Consider the following 22,108-nt stretch of genomic DNA (forward strand, 5'->3'; position numbering starts at 1 on the left):
TCTTCACATCAAGAAGAGGAAGTTTCTTGTACAATTAAGTTGAATTCATTTTTTTCCTCTGCAAATTCAATATATGGGGACTAGCCTTGTGGAAATTGAATTTGACCAAAAAAGTTAAAGAGAAAAAATGACTGAACAGAGTTAAAAACAAGTCAAAGAGTATAGGAAACAATCAAATGGGCAATACTTAACACTGATCATTTCTTGCTTAATAAAGCTTCGACAAATTTACAAATTTCTGTCTGGAAATTAATTACTGATAACACCTAAAACATTCATTGAAAATGACATAAAATTGGTACGAAGTGAAAGTTGAAGACAAATCAAACCCAGATGGTTAGCGGAACGCTGAAACCTGCTGCCTCTTTGATAGTCTGGCAAAATAATTGAACAAACCCAGGACAAATAAAACAAATTATCCACTTTTTTAATAATTCTGAAACAATGATGAAGCAGCAAGTACAAGGAATACAAAATGTAAGCGTTGCTATAACCGGACCTCTGTCCTTTTGGGGGCACTACTGGCTTAGTTATTTATTAAGCAGAACTGGCCATCTGGATTTCATACTTGGCCATGATTGGAGTGATCTCCTTGTACCAGCGAGATTGACTTTCTTCGCTTGTGGTATAACTTGAACCATCACTGGTTTCTAGTGGATTAAGGGCTGTCATCCCAACTGAGAACAAATACTGAAATGGTTTTGGAGGTGGCACAATCTCCACTCCTCCCTCTAACATTTTTACCACAGCACTCATTGGAGCCCTTCCCTCTGGTGAGTCCTGTACACACCACAATGCCACCTTACTCATTCTCTCTACTTTCTCTCTGTCTTTCTCTTCAATCCCACAAGCTACTGTCATTATATTCAATTCATCTTTCTCATATGCGTCCCAAACATGTTTAGGAAACCAATCAAGGCTACCGCCAGGACCAACAATTGTATTTTTTCTTCTACCAATTATCACAAATAGTACCATTCCAAAGCTGTAAACATCACATTTATGTGTTATTGGGTGATTCTTTAACAAGAATTCTGGTGCTGAATAGCCAGGAGTGCCCCTATATCCTGTGAGTGTAACATGTGTGTTGTCTCTATTACCAAGCTTTGTGAGTCCGAAATCTCCTACTCTGGGAAAGAAATTTTCATCTAGCAGAATATTTCCAGGCTTTATATCATAATGAATGATTCTTTGCTGGCATTCTTCATGCAAGTAAGCTAAACCTCTAGTTGTTCCGATCGCAATTTCATGTAACTTCTCCCATTCAATTGTTTGTGCTTCGCTGAACAATTACTTGTCAAGCGAACCATTTTCCATGAACTCATAGACAAGTGCGCTCATGTACTGGTCATGGCAAAAACCATAGAGTCTTGACCAGATTTATGAGGTAAGTTCTTCCAATTATGCCAACTTCTGCCATGAATTGCTCTTCTGCTCTTTTGTCTACACTCCAGGTAAGAACCTTTACTGCAATCCTCATTCCATTTGGAAACTGACCCTTGTAGACTACCCCAAAATCTCCAGAACCCAACCTAGTTGAGTAATTGCTGGTAAATGAATATAGCTGCTGTGCTATGAATCTAACAGGCTTCTCCCTTGCCATTTCTTGGAGGAAATTCTCCATGGTGGGAGCAATAACCTCCCAAACTTGAACCGCATTGTGGGGAGTGTTTGTGTACTGTGTGTTGGTCGATGCAGCGCGAACAGCTGTTTGCAATTCTTGTGTAATTGCTCTTCTTGCTCTCTTTGCACAATAGCAAGAGATGACACCAATTATCACAAACACCACCAAAGTCACTATTACAGCTGCAATTAACATCATTTCAAAACAATATTTAGATTTTAACCTCTGCTATAATTAATTTGCAATCCATTCTATATCATATTTTATAATATAACAACTTACATATGGCTATTGAATCATTATCAGAATCGTCATTGCTTTCTATCGGTTAATAATTGGATAACCCTTCTGATTTGATTTCATTTAAATTTTTAAAAATTTTATGATATATTGCCATAAATAACAAGTGATTAAAATCTGGAAAAAAAAAAAAAAAGAATCTAATGTCAGGTAAAGAGAATGAATATCTCTATGCATATAAATAAATGTGAAGGAATATTACAAGTAATGACCATATGAGCATACTTACTCAGCTTCAAAACAAAAGCAGCAAATGCCTCTGCAAGTTCTTTCACTTTATTTAGTTTATATCTCCAGCTAAGGTCCTATATATTCAACAAATAAATTTACAGACAAAGGAGGAAGATTCAACGAAGACAGGGTGAATTTAAGAAGAGGAATTTTCTTGTAAATTAAGGACAATTAAATGTGTGACTGTAAGCACTACACGTCGAAATTGAATTTGAAGATGACCAAGAACCTGTGCACTGACACTGACATTTGAAGCAACTTCTACTTCTTTTCGCAATTGAAAACAGACAAATGAACTATTGAGAGGCAGTTCAATAAATTCGTTATATACAGATGGTTCCGTCCCTATATAATTGAGAGACTCTGCGCAAATCATATCTAATATTTGTCAGTTGACCAAAAAAGTTCAGAAAAATGATCCCAAAATTTGTATAGCTACTTAGTACCATGTCATCCCCTGCTAATAATGACAGAACAAATAGTTGAAAAACAAGTCAAAACTATAGGAAACAACCAAATGATGGGCATACTTAACATTGACCACTTCTTGCTACATACCGTTTCTTTTTTGGGGTCAATCCCGTAGGAGATACGGACCCATTTTTTTCTGGTAAATAAAGCCTCTGAAATTTGCCTTTTTTCTGTCAGAAAATTATAAACACCTAGAAACATTCTCTGAAAATAACGTATAAATAGTAGTTAGTGAAAGATGAAGACAGATCAAACACAGATGATCCATATTCTTTGATTTATTTGAACATAAGATGATAAATTACTTGAGATATATAGGTGAAGAAATAAATACAAGATATACCAAATATAAGCTTTACAATAATAAGACTCTGCAGTTTCGCAGAACTACTAGCTGAGTTATTATCGAGAAGTAGCTATCTCTATTTCATACTTGGCCACGATTGGGGTGGTGTACTCCTTGTACCAGCGGGACTGACTTTCTTCACTTGTGCCTATACTTGAACCATCACTAGTACTTTATAGTATTGGATTAAGCGCAGCCGCCCTAACCGGGAACAAATACTGAAATGGTTTTGGAGGTGGCAAAATCTCCACTCCTCCCTCCAACATCTTCACCACAGCACTCATTTGTGGCCTCGCCTGAGGCAAGTTTTGTACACACCACAATGCCACCATACACATTCTCTCTACTTTGTCTTTCTTTTCAATCCCACAGGCTAATGCCATTGAACCCAATTCACCTTTTTCATATTTTTCCCAAACATGTTGAGGAAAAAAATCAAGGCTATCCCGAGAAGAATGAACAATTGTATTTCTTCTCCCACTAACTATCTCAAACAATACCATTCCAAAGCTATATACGTCACACTTATATGTTATTGGATGATTCTTGAACGAGATTACTGGTGCTGAGTAGCCACGAGTTCCCCAATTATTTGCTGCGAGTGTAACATGAGTGCTATCTCTATGACAAAGCTTTGCAAGTCCGAAATCACCTACTTTTGGAATGAAATTTTCATCTAGTAGAATGTTTTCAGGCTGTATGCCATAATGAATGATTTTGTTTTGGCATTCTTCATGCAAGTATGCTAAGCCTTTAGCTGTCCCGATCGCGATTTCATGTAACTTCTCCCATTTGATTGCTTTTGTTTTACTCTCTTTGAACAAGTATTTGTCCAGGGATCCGTTTTCCATGTACTCATATACAATCGCATTCATGTTTCTGTCATGGCAAAATCCATAAAGCCTAACCAGGTTTATGTGATAAGTTCTTCCAATTGAGCCCACTTCTGCCATGAATTGCTCTTCATCTCTTTTGTCTAAACTCTTTCTAAGAATCTTTACTGCAATTCTTACTCCATCTGGAAACTGTCCCTTGTAGACTTCCCCAAAACCTCCAGCACCGAGCCCAGTTTTGTAATCATCTGTAAATTTCTTTAGTTGCTCTGCGGTAAATCTGACAGGCTTCGCGGCTTCTATTTCTTGGAGGAACTTCTCCATGGACGTAGCAGTGGCCTCCCTAACCCGAACCGTTTCGGTAGGCCGCCGGATGGGCTTGTTTTTTGATGGTGGTGGTGGTGGTGTAATTGGTGGCAATCTAAATGATGGTGGTGTAAAAGCAACTGGCCTGAAATCTTGGACAAGAATTTTGCTTGCTGTCTTTGCACATTTGTAATAGATAACAATAACTATTACAATAATTGTTGCGAACACTACAAAGCTGGATACTACATCTGCAATTAACAACATTTCAAATCATTAAATTTTTTAATCAAACCAACTGTAATAAATATCATTGAAAACGTAACAATTTTTATCAAAGTCATATACTCTCTCTTTTTGTTCGATGACTTACAGACGATTATCAAAGTCGTGGCGCTTGCTGTAGCGCTTGGTACACTTGGTATATTTGTAGTAGTATACCAAGGGGGAGGGTAATAATTCTGTGACATAGTGTAGAAAAGAGGCTTTCTTGATTCGAGCTCTCTGTGATACCTCGCACTTGCAGTGTGTAGTTAAGATCTGTCAAGAATGAAACGTTCAAGATTAGGAAAAGAATCAGGCGTAGTGAAAACTCTAAAGACAAAGCTCATGTCCTACTGATCTGCCAGTGATAACATTGAAGATCAAATAATAGAAACAAGTTACAATAATAGAGAAAGAGAGAATGGGAGAGGAAAGAACCAAAGTTTATCTGGTTTTTAAACAACACGTCCATTTACAACCCAAGGCTTACATTTGGAGCTTAAAAGATAACCGATCAAAATGTTTCATCATGCAGAACAAAATCGGTGTCTGGCCATGGATTAATAAAATATTATTTAACCCACTTGAACTCACAAGAAGTAAAGCAATCGGTATACTCCCCTCAAAATTCTAATGAGAATGTGTCTTGTAATGGTGGGATTCCCAAGGATTTTACAAGCATCGTATATATAGATAGGATTAATGTATGAGTAAACTGACTTTTTCCCACCCAAAGTTAATATTCGGTTATTATCCAAAGCTGATTTCAACGGCAAAAATTCTCTCTGTTACTATCATTTAAAACTTCGGTCACCTCTCTATAAAACCCCTCTCATTCTGACACCTAATTTCTCGCTGATTACCGGTCACCGCAAAATTAAGTTTTCTTGTTCTTAGTTGATTTTCGGCTGATTCCAACGGTAAATATTTAAACGGTCACCACTTGCCACCATTCGATCCACCAGTCTTAACTCTATAAAACCCCTTTTACCCTAGCTCCTGGTAACTCGCTGAATATCAGTTAAGAAAGTGAAATGTATTTTGAGTATTAACAGAATATAAACTTTGATTGGGAAAGTGGTATTTTAAAACTTTTTGGATGGGAAAATGTCATTAAAGCAAACCTTGGGTGGGAAAAAGTCGTTTACTTCAATGTATTACAGTATATGACTAAAGGGGTGTTTGTCTAAGCTTATAAACTGGTCAAACTAGCTTATAAGCTCTAAAATTAAACTGACCTGTTTTTTATTTTTTATTTTTTATTTTTTGCTTATAAGCACTCTGCTTATAAACTAGTTTGACCAAGTATATTATCACATTATCCTTGTTTAATTTTAAAATTCCATAGTATACCCTTATTTAATGTAGTACCTTTTTTAGTCATTTTATAATAAAATATACTTATAAGTCACATATTACTAAACATGTCAACTACTTATAAGTACTTTAACCAAACACGTAATTGCTTAAAATTTCAAATACTTATAAGCTAAAATTACGTGTTGTTTATAAGCTAATTTTCATAAGGTCACACCATCACTTGCTAATTAATAATCAAATTAACACACTTAAAAACAAGTCAGTGCCGGCTCAAGCCTAGCTAAATAAGGCAATCGCAATCACTTAATATTTTTATTAGAAATTGAAATATTTTTGTACGTATTAACTCATTATTGTCTTCATCTCTTACTGTGTATCTCTTCAAAGACTTGAAAATGGCATAAGATTTTAGTATTTTACAGTGATTTAACCAAACCAGTCGTTCTCAGTTTGACTAATTTAACCACACAATTCCTTCCTTTTCAGATTCTCAACTAAGACATTTTGGCTTATGGATAAACGATGGTAGATGGTTGTTTGTCACTAGTTATGGTAATTCTAACTAAGTTCCATTGATTAAACTCTACGGAACCTGCAATGGAAGTAAATGTAATTAATTACCTTCATTGAGATTGAAGTACATGAAAAGTAAAATTCCAAACGCTAAGCAAAGTTCATGAAAATTAAATCTGAAGACAAATTCATTGACTTAGATGGTCAACATTAACCAATATTAAAAGCAGAAAAAAAAAAAAAAAAATTCGGCAGAACCACTAAACATGTAACAAGATCTTCCGCCGTTTTGGGGCATCAAATTCAGTTATTGTACTGAAGTAGCTATCTGGGTTCCGTCCTTGGTCATAGTGGGAGTGGTCTGTTTGAACCGCCGAGACTGAGTTCCTTCAGTACCTGTGGTATGACTTGATCGATGCGTAGTTTCTATTGGCTGAGGCTGAACCATTCCTAATGAGGACAAATACTGAAATGGCTTCGGAGGTGGCTTAAACTCCACTTCTCCCTCCAACATCTTTACCACATCACTCATTAGTGGCCTTGCCTCTGGTGAGTCTTGAACACACCACAATGCCAGCTTACTTATTCTCTCTGCTTTCTCTCTGTCTTTCTCTTCAATCCCACAAGCTAATGCCATTGCAGCCAATTCATCTTTCTCATATTCTTCCCAAACACGTTCAGGGAACCAATCAAGGCTATCGTCACCAGAACTGTCGGTTCTCGAACAGTGCCATTCCAAAGCCATAAACATCACATTTATGCGTTATTGGATGATTCTTCAACAAAAATTCTGGTGCTGAATAGCCAGGAGTCCCCCTATATCCTGTGAGTTTATCATGAATGTTGTCTCTATTACGAAGCTTTGCAAGTCCAAAGTCACCCACTCTGGCCATGAAATTTGAATCTAGTAGAATGTTTCCAGGCTTTATGTCGTAATTCTTGGATTATTAGTGTAATTAGTTTTAGTTAGTTAATTAATCAGTTAGTTGTTATGGTTATTTAACTGTGGTTAACTCAACCATGGTTACCTGTATATATAAACTGTAACAAACCTCTTGTAAACTAATTTTTGAGTTGAATAAAATTTCTTCTTCTCTCAAAGACAAATTGTTCACGGTATCGGAGCAGCGTTTTTTAACTGTAAGATGAGTAGCTTCGATTGAAGATTCAAGCTGAAATCAAGTCTGTATTTTCATTATTTCTTCAAATCTTTCAGAATCCCAAAATCAATAGAGTGATTTCATTCAGCCATTCTTTAGCTGAAATTTGTCATTAGTTCAACTGAATTCTTTTACAAGCTGAAATAAATTCATCTCAAAATGTTGAATGTTACTCACTCAAGTTCACCACTCTACATACATCCATCAGATATCCCTAGTTCAGTTCTTATTTTAGAGCAACTCACGAGAATGGAGAATTACGGAATTTGGAATGACAATTTCTTTGAGGGCAAAGACCAAATTAGGTTTTGTTGATGGATCTTGTGAAAAGGCAGGTTTCAATCAAGCTTTTCATGCATAGTGGGAATGTTGTAATTCTCTGGTGTTAGCTTGGATTTTTAACACTGTTTCAAAAGAAATATTCAACAGCATTGTACACTCTACTAGTGCGTATCAAGCTTGGCAAGATCTTCAAGAACAATACAACAAGGTCAATGGCAAAAGAGTCTTTGGTATTCAGGGCCGTCTCAAGAACATTTATGACCCTAGGCAAGAATTACTTTAGGGCCTTCTAATAATATAAACATATATTAAAAAAAATATTTCAAATTTGTTTTCTTGTCTTTTGAGATGCAAAATCACTAGGAGAGGTGGACGGCGATCGACAGGCTAACTGGGTCAGGTTGGTGGGGGGTTTTAGAGAGCAAATGTTGGAGAAACGATGGGTGATGAAATAAGTAATTTCCAATGTCTGGATTGGCTAGAAAAGGCTTGAGAAGTCGCAACCCAAAAGGTTTCGGTGGCCGGCGATTTGATGGAGTAAACATATGAGGTATGATAGGGATTTTGGTGAAAGGGTTGAGGAGAGGAAGATGGTGGTGTCAGGGAAGGCCAACAATGTCGGGTACATGCTGAAAAGGTCGAAAATGGATGTCGTGCATGATGGAGTTGGGTTATGAGATTCGTAAAAAATCGGTCAAATCGAGGGCTATCAAGGCTAGAAAAACACTTGAGAAAATGATAAACTAATGATTCCAGTCAATTTTGATGAGAAAATTGATGGGAATGAACTCCAAACGGCTGGTGGCGAAAGAGGGGTGGAGATAATTTATGTGAATGTCGAAATTTGGGATGGAATTGGGGTTGAGTAATTTGAGACATGTGAATGACTATTTTAGTCTTTTATTGTTAAAAGAAATTTAATTTGTTAATTTAGGGGTTTAAATTGGAATTTATGAAACTAGAGGTACAAACTTATATTTTATCAAACTTTGGGTGGGAATATATGTAAAAAATTTATAATAAATTTGGGTCTTTTTGGTTTTTTTTTTTTTTCTCCTTGGCCTGGATAAAAAATCATACACCATTTTTATTTTTGTAATATATTAAAAAATTATAAAAAATTTGGGCCCCTATTTTTTGGGGCCCTAGGCATAAGAGTCTTTGGTATTCACAAGGAAATAATTAACATGGTACAAGGAACTCACTCGGTTGCAGTATATTACAACAAATTGAAAACTTTATGGGATGAACTCAATTCATCGGTAAGTTTACCATCACCTAATAGTGAATCAGCTAAAGCCTATTTGGCACATCTTAATCAACAAAAACTACTATAGTTCTTGATAGGACTTAATGACTCATATGCATTGGTGCGAAGCCAAATCCCGTTAATGGTTCCCTTACCTTCTGTCAAACAAGCTTACTCAATAGTAAGTCAAGATGAAAGCCAAAAGGTCTTGACTGGATTTAATCATAACACTGAAGTTGCTACAGCACTTTACTCATAAGGGAATCAGAGAAATCAGACTCAGAGTTCGAAATATAAAGGGAAGAAGCTCTATGTTGAATGTGATTACTGTCATATAGCAGGATATAAGAAGGATAATTGTTACATATTGTATGGATATCCAACATATTTTCAATTTACCAAGAACAAGTCAGGATAAAAAGCTAAAGCCAATCAAGTTCATTCAAGTCAAGAGTCAGCTTTACACACTGAATCAGCAACTGAGAGTAGCAAAGAAGGACTTAGCTTAGGCAATGTTTTGACTCCAGAGCAGTATGCTCAATTGATTCAGTTGCTGGGAAAGGAGAACCTGGGAGCACCATCAGCTAATCTGGTAGGTAAGATTGTTTCCCTATATTCAAACTGTGATATTATTGATGATTGAATTCTTGACTTGGAGGCCACTGACCATATAACTCATAGTATCCAAAATTTTGCAACCTCAGTCACTAGTAAACCATATATGCCTGGTTATGTTAGTCTCCCAAATGGAACAAAAAAAATCAATTCAACATGTCGGTTCTGTCAGCCTACAAGAAAATTTGTCACCGGATAATGTCTTATACATACCAGATTTTAAGTACAATTTGTTGTCAATTTCTAAGTTAGCCTCTGATGGTCAGTGTTCTATCATATTTTATCCGAATTTTTGTGTGATCCAGGATCTTTGGAGTGGCAAACTAAAGGGGATTGATAAGCAATACCAGGGACTATATCACTTCATGCCAATATCGAAAATCAACTTGTATTTTCCTGGTTTTGTTTCAGCTTTAAGTAAGAATTTGTAAATCAAAGTTTCTGATTGTAATAGAGAAACAGACCGCAAATCTCTCAATGTAGCTACTGATTCTTCAATAAAAACATTGTCTCAAACTAAGGTTGTTGTTCTTCGGCACAAGAGATTAGGACATGCTCTTTTATCAACTTTGCAAGAATTGTATCATCGTTTTAATAATCATCACAAATTTTATTGTGAAACTTGTCCTTTAGCCAAACATACTAGATTATCCTTTCCTTCCAATAACACTGCCACATCTCATGTGTTTGAACTGTTGCATTTGGATGTCCGGGGTCCTTACAAGGTTGTCACTCAAGGTAACGCAGGGTTTTTTCTCACTATGGTAGATGATTTTACTATAACTACATGGCTTTTTCTGCTGCAGTTCAAGTATGATGTATTCCAGTGTTGAATGGTGATACCATGCTGGAAATGATGAAGTTAATGCATAGTGGGAGTTGCAAGATTTTGGCGCCACGGTTTGAAATGCTACTGTGCATGAAGAAGTTGTTTTTGGTCACAGTTTAAGAAATATTTTAGTGATGTGTTTAGGTGAATTAGGTTGATAAAATGATGTATTTTGATATGTTTGTACGTGCATTAGTTGGAGTGTTTGGTTTAAATTTTAAATTTGCAGCTTAGGTGGAACAGTGGCGTGTGCTTTGTATAAATCTACCCCTGTTTTTTGAATGTAAAACAGAGCAAATTTTAGTTCAGATTTTCTCTGTCTACAGCTCTCTCTCACGTCAGTTTTTGGTCCTCTTTCCTTAGTATACTCTAGCTCTAAAAACTAACAAGTGGTATCAAAGCTGTTGTGATCTTTCAGGACTTGGAAAAACAAAAACCTTTTAACAAAACTCAACACCATAGGTAATCATCTTCATGACAGCAACTCCAGCTTCACTTTCTCCACCCATCTTCAATGGAGATCAGTTCCATGTATCGACTGTCAAGATGAAGACTTATTTAAAAGGCCATAGGTTGTGGCAATACGTGGAGGAGGAGGAGAAGCAAGTTCCTCAGTTGGGAGCAAACCCCACACTGAACCAAATCAGGATTCATGAAGAGGAGATGTCTAAAGCACCAAGGGTCCTATCTTACATACACTCAACAGTGACAGACCAAGTCTTCACCAGGATTATGGCATGTGAAACTCCTAAAAAGGCTTGGGATAAGCTTAATAAGGAGTTTGAGGGCAACAATACAACACGCAACATGCAGATTCTAAACCTGAGAAGAGAATTTGAGATGCTTAAGATGCAAGATGTTGAGTCTGTGAAGTAGTATGTGGATAAGTTGATGAATGTGGTGAACAAGATTAAGCTACTTGGTGAAAAAGTTGACTGACAAGAGGATAGCAGAGAAGGTTTTGGTCAGTTTACCTGAGAGATTTGAGGCAAAAATCTCTTCACTTGAAGACTCTAAAGACCTGTCCCAGATCAGCTTAGCAGAACTTGTGCATGCTCTTCAAGCACAAGAGCAGAGGAGGTTGCTGAGGCAGGAAGACTCAAGTGAAGGAGCCATGATAACAAGCCAAAACAGAAGGTATGCTAGAGAGAAGGGAAATGAGGAAGTTAACAACGAAGGAGAAAAAAATGCGGGACTAAGAACCTTTCCTCTTTGTCCTCACTGCAAGAAAAAAAACCACTCTGAAAATAGATGTTGGTTCAGGCCTGGCATACAATGCAGGTCTTGTAAGCAGTTTGGACATATAGAAAGGGTGTGCAAGAACAAATGAGGGCAACAGGAGCATCAATCCCAGACAATAGAGAATCAACAGCAGACTCAAGAATTTGAGCAGTTGTTTATGGCTTCAGGATGTGTGGCTGATTTTGATCAAGAGGTGTGGTTAATTGACAGTGGTTGCAGCAATCATATGTCACCAAACATATCCAATTTCATGAGCTTAGATCAAAGTTACAAGTCTAAATTTAAAGTGGGAAATGGAGAGCTGCTGGAGGTCAAAGGCAAGGGAAATGTTTCTGTCCAAACCAAGTCAGGTACCAAGATTATATCTGATGTTTTATTTGTTCCTAAAATCAGTCAAAGCCTACTTAGTGTAGGACAAATTCTGGATAGGAATTACTCTCTTCATTTTAAAAACTCAGCATGTGTCATTATGGAATGTGATGGGAATGAGTTAATGAGAGTTAAGATGCAAAGAAAAAACTTCCTGTTAGAGTGGGGAAAGGTTGTTTTTCAAAACCATTCAGCTAACATAGTTAGTAAAGATGTTAAGGTGGACGAATGTGCTGTTTGGAACTGTAAAAAAAATCGGGTTAAAGTCAAGCTAAACTTCCAGCAAGATAGAATGCCCAAAAGTCAGATTGAAGAAGTGAATTTAGATGAAGTTCCAGTCAGAGGTACAAAGCCAATATCTAAAATTTATGAGAGGTGCAATGTTCTAACTCAACAAGCTACAATGAGGCAGTCAAATCTGATGCTTGGAGAAGCTGCAATGAAGGAGGAGTTCTTTTTAATAGAGAAGAACAGGTTGCTGATATAATGACTAAGCCATTGTCCAAAGCCAAGTTTGAATATCTTCAGTTCAGAGTTGGTGTTTCCAACAATGATATCAAAGAGGAGTGTCGAATGGTGATACCATGTTGGAAATGATGAAGTCAACACAAGGTGGGAGTTGCAAGATTTTGGCGCCACGGTTTGAAATGCTACTGTGCATGAAGAAGTTGTTTTTGGTCATTGTTTAAGAAATATTTCAGTGATGTGTTTAGGTGAATTAGGTTGATAAAATGATGTATTTTGATATGTTTGTACGTGCATTAGTTGGAGTGTTTGGTTTAAATTTTATATTTGCAGCTTTAGGTGGAACAATGGCGTGTGCTTTGTATAAATCTACCCCTGTTTTTTGAATGTAAAACAGAGCAAATTTCAGTTCAGATTTTCTCTGTCTACAGCTCTCTCTCACGTCAGTTTTTGGTCCTCTTTCCTTAGTATACTCCAGCTCTAAAAACCAACATCCAGACTTTGAAGAATTTTTTGCAAATGGTTCAGAACCAGCTCTTTAGTCTAGACTTCTAGTAAGAACCTTGACGGCAATCCTTACTCCATTTGGAAACTGACCCCTTGTAGACAGCACCAAAACCTCCAGAACCCAACCTAGTTGAGTAATTATTTGTGAAAGAAGAGAGCTGTTGTGCTGTGAATCTGACCAGCTTGTCCCTTGCCATTTCTTGGAGGAAATTCTCCAAGGTGGGAGCAGTAACCTCCCATACCGGAACCGCGTTGGTGTTGTGGGGCCTGTTGTATGCAGCGATCACTATTGGTAAATCTTCCACAATCACTTTTCTGCCATTCTTTGTGCATTTATAAGCAATAAAACCAATTATTCCAAGCCCAACCAAGCTCGATATAACAGCTGCAGTTAATGTTTATCATTTCAAGTAATGAGAATTTAAACAAAGCTACTATTAATATCATGAATAATATTGTATAACATACTATAGTAAGAATTCAAACAAAGTAACTGTTGATATCATCCCATAATATATATTATTCAATTCATTCCATCGCATATTGAAAGGAAGAAAACTTACAGATGATTATCCAAGTAGTGGCGGTTTGGTTGAAGTTTTTTTGAACTTCATTAATATCTGGGGTAGGCGGATTGAGAGATGATGCCATTGATAGTTAAAAACTGTTAAAAATTACAAATATTGAAGATCAGAAAGAGAATAACACAGAATGAAAATATCCCAGAAAATCTGCTTGTAAACAAATTAAAGACGCAAAAACCTCTTGCAAATGTTCCTTTGTTTATGTTCTCCGCTGTCCTTAAGTTAATCTTAACTACAAGAGGAAAAGAGGACGAAGTTTCGAACAAAGTTAAAGAATTTGTAATTTTAATACTACGGAACCTTGATTGAGAATAGCATATAAAGAATGAATCACTAAATAACTTTCAAACACGTCTCAAAAGTCAAGACCACAATAAAATAAAAAATGGTCACCTCTACTTGGCACCTCACGCAGTTGGCTTCTAAAATATGAACCAAAGACACTGCAGCAGAAAAGTCTTCAGAGCTAGCAAGCTGAACAAATTTGCCTCGTCATGTTCTTTTACTTGAATTTGTTAAGGATGAAGTGGTTGATTATTGGCCAAGCAATTGAAGTAATTGTGTAATTGTACAGACTGTCAGGATTATAAATAAAGGATTGATTTAAGATATTTCGACTGGTTTTCATTATCAAGCAAACCGCCGAATATGAAGTCAAACCTCAACTTCATTAATTAAAGATTTTCTTAGGCCGAACCATATGTACTCATCCATAGTTTGTCATAAAGATAATTTAGGCCAAATGACTTGCGCATACCTAAGGTTTATTAAAACAACAAGTTAATACCCAAAAAGTTTTAAAATGACAAACAGATATCTTCCGTCATGTGCTGTTAGTGATTTCTGTTTGTTAAAAGTGAAAAGACTAAAATGCCCTTGAAGTTTGATATTTTAGTTTTTTAAAAATTTCTAAAAAACCCCCTAGGTTTGCTAATTTAACTAAACACCCCCATATATAAAAAGTTTGTTAAATGACAAAAACACCCCCACCAGCTGCGACCAGATTCCGGCCACCACCGCCAGAATATGGTCGAAAATTGCGTTACGACACAGACCCCGTCAGATCTGTGTCGTAACGCATCGATCTGGCTGTCGAGATAGCAGATGGAGTTTTGCGGCCTTTTTCGGCCAGATCCGTGGGGGATCTGGCCAGAAAATGCCAGATCTACCGCTAGATCTGGCCATCGTGGCTGCAAAACTCCATCTGCGGCGTCAACGGCCAGATCTTGCCGTAGATCTGGCTTTTTTCGGCCAGATCAGCCACGGATCTAGCCGGAAAAGGTCAGATCAGCTTGTTACAACACAGATCAGACGGGGTCTGTGTCGTAACACAATTTCCAACCAGATTTCGATGGTGGTGGCCAAAATCTGGCCGCAGCTGGTAGGGGTGTTTTTATCATTTAACAAACTTTTTATATATATGGGTGTTTAGTTAAATTAGCAAACCTAGGGGTTTTTTTAGAAATTTTTAAAAACCTAAAATATCAAACTTCAAGAGCATTTTAGTCTTTTCACTGTTAACAAATAGAAATCACTAACAGCACATGACAGAAGGTACATGTTTGTCGTTTCAAACCTTTTGGGTACCAACTTATCGTTTCGACAAACCTTGGGTATGCACAAGTCGTTTGGCCGATAATTTAATACTTAAAAAGGTTTGAAAATGACAATTATCTACAATTTTTTCAACTCTGTTAGCAAAATCCGTTTAATTCAAGATAATATAATAATTTTATATTCATTAATTTTAAATTAATCTATAAATCCCTAATTTTTTATCCTATTTTTTTATTTCGTTTTTCTCTTCTCACTCTCATCTTACTTCTTTATCTCTTCCTTTTCTTTCTTTTTCTCCGTCTTTTCCCTCCTCACCTTCCATCTTCCTTTTTTTTACTTTTTTTCTCCCTATTTTCCCTTCTCTTTCTTTCCTTTCTTCATCGTCTTTTCCTTTACCTTTTGTTATGTCTAGGAAAATAAAGGGCTGACGTGGGAAAGTCATGTGAGGGGTGACCTGCTCCCGTCAGAGCGACACGCACACGTCAGACCTGCCAAATGATATGGAGCTCACACGCGTCCATTTCCATGCAATAAATTGTGCGAAGTCAGCTTGGGAAGGGGGAAATGGGACGTAAAGCCGGATTATATCCTGACAATCACACCAACCCATGGATTTAATGATGATTACACGCTTCAGTTTGATATAAAATGAAGAAGACCCCTTCATTAAGGGGATTCGGCCATTTTTACATTGAGAAAACTCTCTCTCTCTCTCTCCTGTAAACACATTTACTTTTTTTAACTTTTTTGTAAGTCAGTCTGCTTTTGCGACCTGACCCACACTAATATCAATACAAATCAGTGGACGTAGGACTTGCTACCTTAGCATCCGAACCACTTTAAAAGCTTCCTTTGCACTTATTTCACTTTTTGAATTCATTATCACGTGTGTTTATTGGCCAATCAGCGTTACGCACGTGACAATTCGTTGGTGCCAAAAATACAGCATCAACAGTTTGGCGCTAGAAGGAGGGCCCTGATTTAGTGTCTACCCTTCATCAGGAGAATCTTTGACCTACTGGTCTTGCAGCAACAAATGGCCCGCCAATCTAAACCTGAGCAGGTCAACCAGCGTGCTGAAGGAGTCCCCCTAGCCTAGAGGGACACCCCTTCCAACATATCTCCAGTTTCGCAAAATGCTGCTGGGAATATCCCGACAGCTTCGCAACTGGACCCCGCCATCAGAAGCTACCTGGAGAGGTTCGACAATACTCTCCAGACGGTCAACCAGAAGTTGGACCGTTTGGACCAAGGCATGTCATCTACGACAGCCGGAACGGTACAACCGCCAAAGATGCCTGCAGGTCGCGCGAAGGCTCGGCAAAGGGCGATAGCCCGTGCCGCGAGCACTGCAGCGCGTAGGCGCAAGGGTAAGCAAGTGGCAAAAAGTAAGCCTACGGGCTCCCAAGGGCCAGCGAATACAAAAGGCGCCCCGAGCAGGGTGTCAGCAAAGCTGAGACTCGGTGAAAAAGTGAATCCCGAGCTGTCCCATGCCACGTCGCAGGCAAGCCCAAGCAAAGATGCTGGACGCGGTGATTCCTATCACCACCAGCAGAACGATCCCGATCGTTATGCGGGTGGCTCCCACACCTCGCGGGGCGGTTCGTACCACCGCGAGGGTCGTGAAAATGCCCAGCACAACCCATCGCCTTCGCACGCCTCTAGTCAGCGTGTGTCAAGTGCGGCCAGAAATGTCGGCCGAGGCAAGGAGGAATCCAACCTCCAGACTTTCCTGAACCGCAACCGAGAAGGCAGGGCTCGCACGGGTGAAAGCAACCCCCAATTGGCTCCATTACCACAAATTGAGGAGCTGCAGCGAGCTCTGGACAGGTTAAGGGAGCAGCAAAACGAACAGGCGCAGGTCGCCTTTACATCCCCTTTTTCTCCGAAGTGCTAGCTGCTCCACTTCCACCGGGGTTCAGAATACCAGATATGCGGCCGTTTGATGGAAACTATGATCTGCATGATCACTTATATGAGTTCAACGACCTGATGGAGCTCCACCAGGTTTCGGATCTTGCAAAATGCCGTTGTTTGGCCGTGACTTTTACTTCTCACGCCAAACGGTGGTTAAGGTCACTCCCAGCGGGATCGATCAGTTCGTGGCCTCAGATGAGCACGATGTTCCTGCGGCATTTCCAAGCCAATCGAAAATTTTCAATGCCTTTGAGCTACCTCAGCAGCATAAGGCAAGAAAGAGACGAATCCCTGCAGTCTTACATTGACCGCTTCCATAGGGAACTCAACAAAGTGGCTCACGCTCCAGAAGAGTCTATCCGAACTCTTATAATAGCTAGAGTTCGCCCGCAAACTGACCTGTGGAAAGAACTGCAGGCTGAGGACGATATTTCCCTCACCAGATTCTATAACCTGGCAAAAAAGTATCTCCGAATAGAGAACTCGCTGGCGGCACTCCGTCGTCGCGATCACGACACTTCCAGCAGTACGCCTGGTCGGGGAGATAATAGGCGAGCTGATCGCAAAGGAGACATTGACGATCAGCGAAAAGGGAAGAAACCCCGCTACGAGCAGAAAAAGTCCTATGCTCCTGTTCCTCGTCGCGACCACGACGGGACTCAATACACTCCGCTGAATGTGTCCATATCTGCAATCCTCAATAAATCCGAGGAGGCCAGCCTGCTCGGTGAGCCCGAACCCATGAAAACCCCTGCTACGGCTAGAAACAGCAAAAAATACTGCCGTTACCATCGGGATAATGGGCATCTCACTGATGAATGTCGAGCTCTAAAGCAGGCTATCGAAGAGCTCATCAAGAAGGGGCACTTCAAGGAGTACATTGATGACTCCCCAAAAGAAAACCAAGGGGAGCGAAAGAAAAAGCGCTGTGATCGCAGCGAGTACGACAGTGTTAACATAATTTTCGGAGGCCCGCACCTCGCGGGAAACACGCGAGGAGAGCAGGAAAGATATGCTCGCGAAGCGCACAATGACCCGATCAGGGTAATGAACACTTCGCAGCGACCTCAAAAGGCCAAAAAAGAGGAACCAATCACCTTCTGCGAGAAAGAGGCAGCTCGCTTGCACCATCCTCACGAAGATGCTCTGGTGATCACGCCCCTCATAGGGTGTCATAATGTCTGCAGAATGCTCGTAGACAATGGAAGCGCTGTAAACATTCTGTTCAAGTCCGCTTTCGATAGAATGAACCTAGTCGAGGCCGACCTGAAGCCAGCCTCGATGCCTCTGTACGGTTTTACAAGGGATCACCTGATCCTCAGTGGAACAATCCAGCTCCCGGTCACGCTCGGCGACTACGACGAGGTGACTAGGGTTACCGAATTCTTGGTCGTGGACTGCCCATCGGCCTTCAATGGAATCTTGGGGCGACCTCTGCTGAGAACCTTCAGGGCAGTCACCTCATTTCTCATATCAAGGATGAAGTTCCCCACTCCAATAGGGATAGAGGGAGGTAAGCGGATCGCAAAGCGCATCTCGCGAATGCTATGTAAATCGGTCCCAATGGCCGACAAGGGAAAGGGCATTTCGCGATGTGCGCCCCGCCAGGCTATGGCGATCAGCCGGATCGAGCCACAGCCTGGTCCGACGGAGGATAACATAGATCCGCGAATTCAAGAAATCCCCCCAAGAGGCCCGGTTGAGGATCGTCCGAAGTTTCGGTTGATCCAAAAGAGCCGAGCCGAGTACTAAAGATCGGAAGCTGTCTCAACCCTCAGCTCGCTTTCGAGCTGGTAAGTTCTTGAAGGAGAACATTGACGTATTTGTCTGGTGCACGAGATATAGTCGGGATCAGCCCGGACATTATTTGCCATCACTGAACGTCAGCAGTGAAGCCAAGCCAGTTCGCCAAAAAAGAAGGGTGATGGATCCAGAGCGGTACGCCGCACTAAAATCGGAAGTGGAAAACCTTCCCGAAATGGATCCGTTCGCGAGGCTCTCTACCCGAACTGGGTTGCTAACCGGTCCTGGTAAAGAAGCCAATGGCAAGTGGCGGACCTGCGTAGCTTCAGCGACCTGAACAAAGCTTGCCCGAAAGACAGCTTCCCTTGCCAAGAATCGACCAGCTCGTTAATGCCACCTCGGGGCACGAGCTGTAGAGCTTCAGTGATGCGTACTCGGGATACAATCAAATCCGATGTATAAGCAGATGAGGAGCATACAACTTCATTCGGAACGGGGGCTGTACTGTTACAAAGTCATGCCTTCGGCCTCAAGAATGCGGGTGCGACATATCAAAGGTTAGTCAACCGAATGTTCTCCGACCAGATGGGAGGACAATGGAGGTCTATGTGGACGACATGCTTGTCAAATCACAGGTTGCCTCAGAGCATATGCACATCTCGCTGAGATGTTGACATACTCCGACTCTACAGAATGAAGCTGAACCCTCTCAAATGTTCGTCGGGGTATCGTCAGGAAAGTTCTTGGGATATATGGTCAATCCGCGGGGCATAGAAATAAATCTCGAAAAGATTCAAGCTCTGCTCGATATGGAGAGCCCGACCAGCAAAAGTAGGTCATGAGCTGAACGGGCGAATAGCGACACTTAGTCGCTTCATATCAAGGCTAACAGATCGCGTTTTACCATCTTCAATGTTCTGAAGGCCAATAAGAAATTCGAGTGGACTTCCGAATGCGGCAGGCATTCCAGAGTATAAAAAGACATCTTGGAAAGCCACTTTCTTCTAAGCCTCTTCCACAGGAAATCCTGCTCATCTACCTGTCCGTGTCTCCGTTCGCGGTCAGTGCAACTTTAATACGGGAAGAGGAAAAGGCTCAATGGCCCGTGTATTATGCAAGTAAGCGTCTATCGGATGCCGAGATGCGGTATTCGGAAATGGAGGACTAGCTTTTGCTCTGCTGGTGGCGGTCCAGAAAGCTGTGACTATTTCCATGCCCATACGATCAGTGTAATGACAAATTACCCCCTCAGGCAGGTCCTCAGAAGCCGGAGGCCTCGAGTAAACTGCTCAAATGGGCCATGGAACTAAGCCAGTTCAACTAAAGTAAAGCCCAGGTCGACCATCAGGGCAGGCTGTTGCGGACATTATCTCAGAATTTTCCATCTCCCAAGCGAGCAACAGCCTAGCGAAGTCGGGCAAGAAATTATCCAGAACCTATCGACCTGGAACCTCTACGTCGACGGGTCATCAAACAGGAAAAGAGCCGGGGGGTCTTCTCTTTGAGCCCCGAGGGGGTTCGAATTCATAGTATTCTCCAGTTGGGTTTAAGGCGACCAACAATGAGTCCGAACACGAAGCTCTGCTCGCCGGGTTGCGACTCGCCAAAGAAATGGGTGCAATCGCGATTAGCATTTACAGTGACTCTATGCTGGTCGTCAACCAGATTCTAGGGGAATACCAAGCCAAGGAAGAGAACATGGTCCGCTACCTGAAAGAAGCTAAGGTCTCTCTGGGGTCGTTTAAGCACTTTGAAATCGCCTAGATCCCCAGGGAGAGCAATTCTATAGCGGACGCCTGGCAAAGATAGCTGTCATTAGATTCGGAGGAGGCTCCTGATAACATTCCTGTTCGTTTCGTCGATGCCCCCTATCAGCTCGACGAACAGGCCGTGAATGTGGTTCAACGGATTCTTGGACTCCCATTGTCAAATACCTCAAGGATGGGACCTTGCCAGCGATAAGGTCGAGGCAGGTCCTGGCGAGTAAGGTCTGCCTGCTTACACTCATGCGGGATCAGTGTACAGGAGAGGATTCAGTGCCCCTCTCCTCCGATATGTAACACGTGAAGAAGCAGACTACATCATGAGGGAAATTCTGAAGGGATCTGCGGTAATCACACAGCAGCCGATCTCTTTCGAACAAGGTTGTTCGTCAGGGATATTATGGCCCCGATCCAAGAAGATGCGCACAACTTTCAAGAAGTGCGACAAGTGCCAGCGGTTCGCGAACATTCGCGAGCCCCATCTCACGAGCTGATTACTATGTCTAGCCCCTGGCCATTTTCCATGTGGGGGATCGACCTTATCGGCCCCAGCCAGTTGAAAGGGAGGGGTCAAGATGCGTGGTTGCGGGAGACTATTTCACAAAATGGGTTGAAGCCGAACCGCTAGCCGCGATACGACCAGAAAGCTAAAGACTTTGTTTTCAAGAACATAGTGTGCCACTACGGAATTCCTCACACCGTCATTCCAGATAATGGAAAGCAATTCGATAATGAGGAGTTCAAACAGTTCTACGACGAGCTGGGTATCATAAAAAATTTGCCTCAGTCGCCAGCAGCAAGGAATGGCCAAGTTGAGGCATTCAACAAGACCATCAAGACACTCTAAAGGCCAAGTTGGGGCAGCCAAAAGAAATTGGGCTAACGATTCCCCGAAGTCTTATGGGCGTACAGGACAACTCCAAGAACCTCCACCTCGGAAACCCCTTTTCGCTAGCTTATGGCTACGAAGCGATGATCTCTGTAGAGGTTGGGACCGGTTCTCTCGGAGGGACCTGTACAATGGGTCGAAAAGAAGCACTTATGAGAGCAAGTTTGGATCTGGTCGAAGAGCACCGCAACAAGGCTTCGCTAAGGATAGCAGCCTACCAGCAGCGAGCAAAAAGGTCTTCGACTCAAAGGTCAGGCGAAGAGACTTCTAGGTCGGAGACCTTGTACTAAAGGAAGTTCTCCTCGGGACCAGAGAGCCAAGTGCGGGGGTACTAGGACCTAACTGGGAAGGTCCGTACCGGGTCGACAAGGTGATCAGACCGGGGACCTACCATCTCAAAAGATTGAACGGCTCCAAAGTACCCCGAGCTTGGAATGCAGAGCACCTCCGGCCATACTATCAGTAATCCCGAACTCAGCTCTCAGTTTTTGTTAATTTCTTTTAAGTATTTCTTTGTTCGCTCGAAACAGTTCGCATGTGTTCTGTTCGCATGTAAGAATTTGTATGCAATTGCTTATGTAAGTCACAATTGTAAATTGTACATATATATGAAAAAGCGAACTGCAATTGTAAAGAAAATGTATCTTCATTTATGTAAAAGTCAAAAGACCAGATTACAATGGGGACAACTCATTACACTAAGGCTGGTCGGGGGGATCCTTCGAGCCA

General features: G+C 40.8%; 3 protein-coding genes and 1 pseudogene across 5 annotated transcripts; all 4 read right to left on the reverse strand.

Moving 5' to 3' along the window:
• Positions 1-537: 537 nt before the first annotated feature.
• On the reverse strand, positions 538-2,531 carry LOC116134932 (rust resistance kinase Lr10-like). The gene is given in 5 exon segments (XM_031420612.1): positions 538-1,225; positions 1,295-1,371; positions 1,373-1,806; positions 2,154-2,229; positions 2,385-2,531. Coding segments are annotated over 5 exon segments (1,422 nt in total).
• Positions 2,532-3,145: 614 nt separating this feature from the next.
• Positions 3,146-4,150, reverse strand: LOC116134934 (rust resistance kinase Lr10-like). The gene has a single exon (XM_031420613.1). It carries the CDS (start codon positions 4,127-4,129, stop codon positions 3,146-3,148), a length of 984 nt encoding a protein of 327 aa, XP_031276473.1. The 5' UTR covers positions 4,130-4,150.
• Positions 4,151-6,515: 2,365 nt separating this feature from the next.
• On the reverse strand, positions 6,516-7,573 carry LOC116134935 (annotated as a pseudogene).
• Positions 7,574-12,867: 5,294 nt separating this feature from the next.
• On the reverse strand, positions 12,868-13,996 carry LOC116134837 (G-type lectin S-receptor-like serine/threonine-protein kinase SD2-5). 3 transcript variants are annotated; one of them, XR_004128815.1, is made up of 4 exons: positions 13,904-13,996; positions 13,689-13,742; positions 13,490-13,590; positions 12,868-13,311 (listed from the first exon to the last, which is right to left on the reverse strand). XR_004128815.1 is itself a non-coding variant. In XM_031420487.1 (3 exons), exons 2-3 carry the CDS (start codon positions 13,575-13,577, stop codon positions 12,971-12,973), a joined length of 429 nt encoding a protein of 142 aa, XP_031276347.1. In that variant the 5' UTR covers positions 13,578-13,590; positions 13,689-13,882; the 3' UTR covers positions 12,868-12,970. The 3 variants fall into 3 exon arrangements, 2 of the variants coding, with proteins under 2 accessions (XP_031276347.1, XP_031276348.1); XM_031420487.1 differs by lacking the exon at positions 13,904-13,996 and having other exon boundaries at positions 13,689-13,882; XM_031420488.1 differs by lacking the exons at positions 13,689-13,742; positions 13,904-13,996 and having other exon boundaries at positions 13,490-13,682.
• Between the last annotated feature and the right edge of the window lie 8,112 nt (positions 13,997-22,108).

This window comes from Pistacia vera, unplaced genomic scaffold, assembly GCF_008641045.1.
Source record: "Pistacia vera cultivar Batoury unplaced genomic scaffold, PisVer_v2 Contig292, whole genome shotgun sequence".
NCBI classification, from domain to species: domain Eukaryota; kingdom Viridiplantae; phylum Streptophyta; class Magnoliopsida; order Sapindales; family Anacardiaceae; genus Pistacia; species Pistacia vera.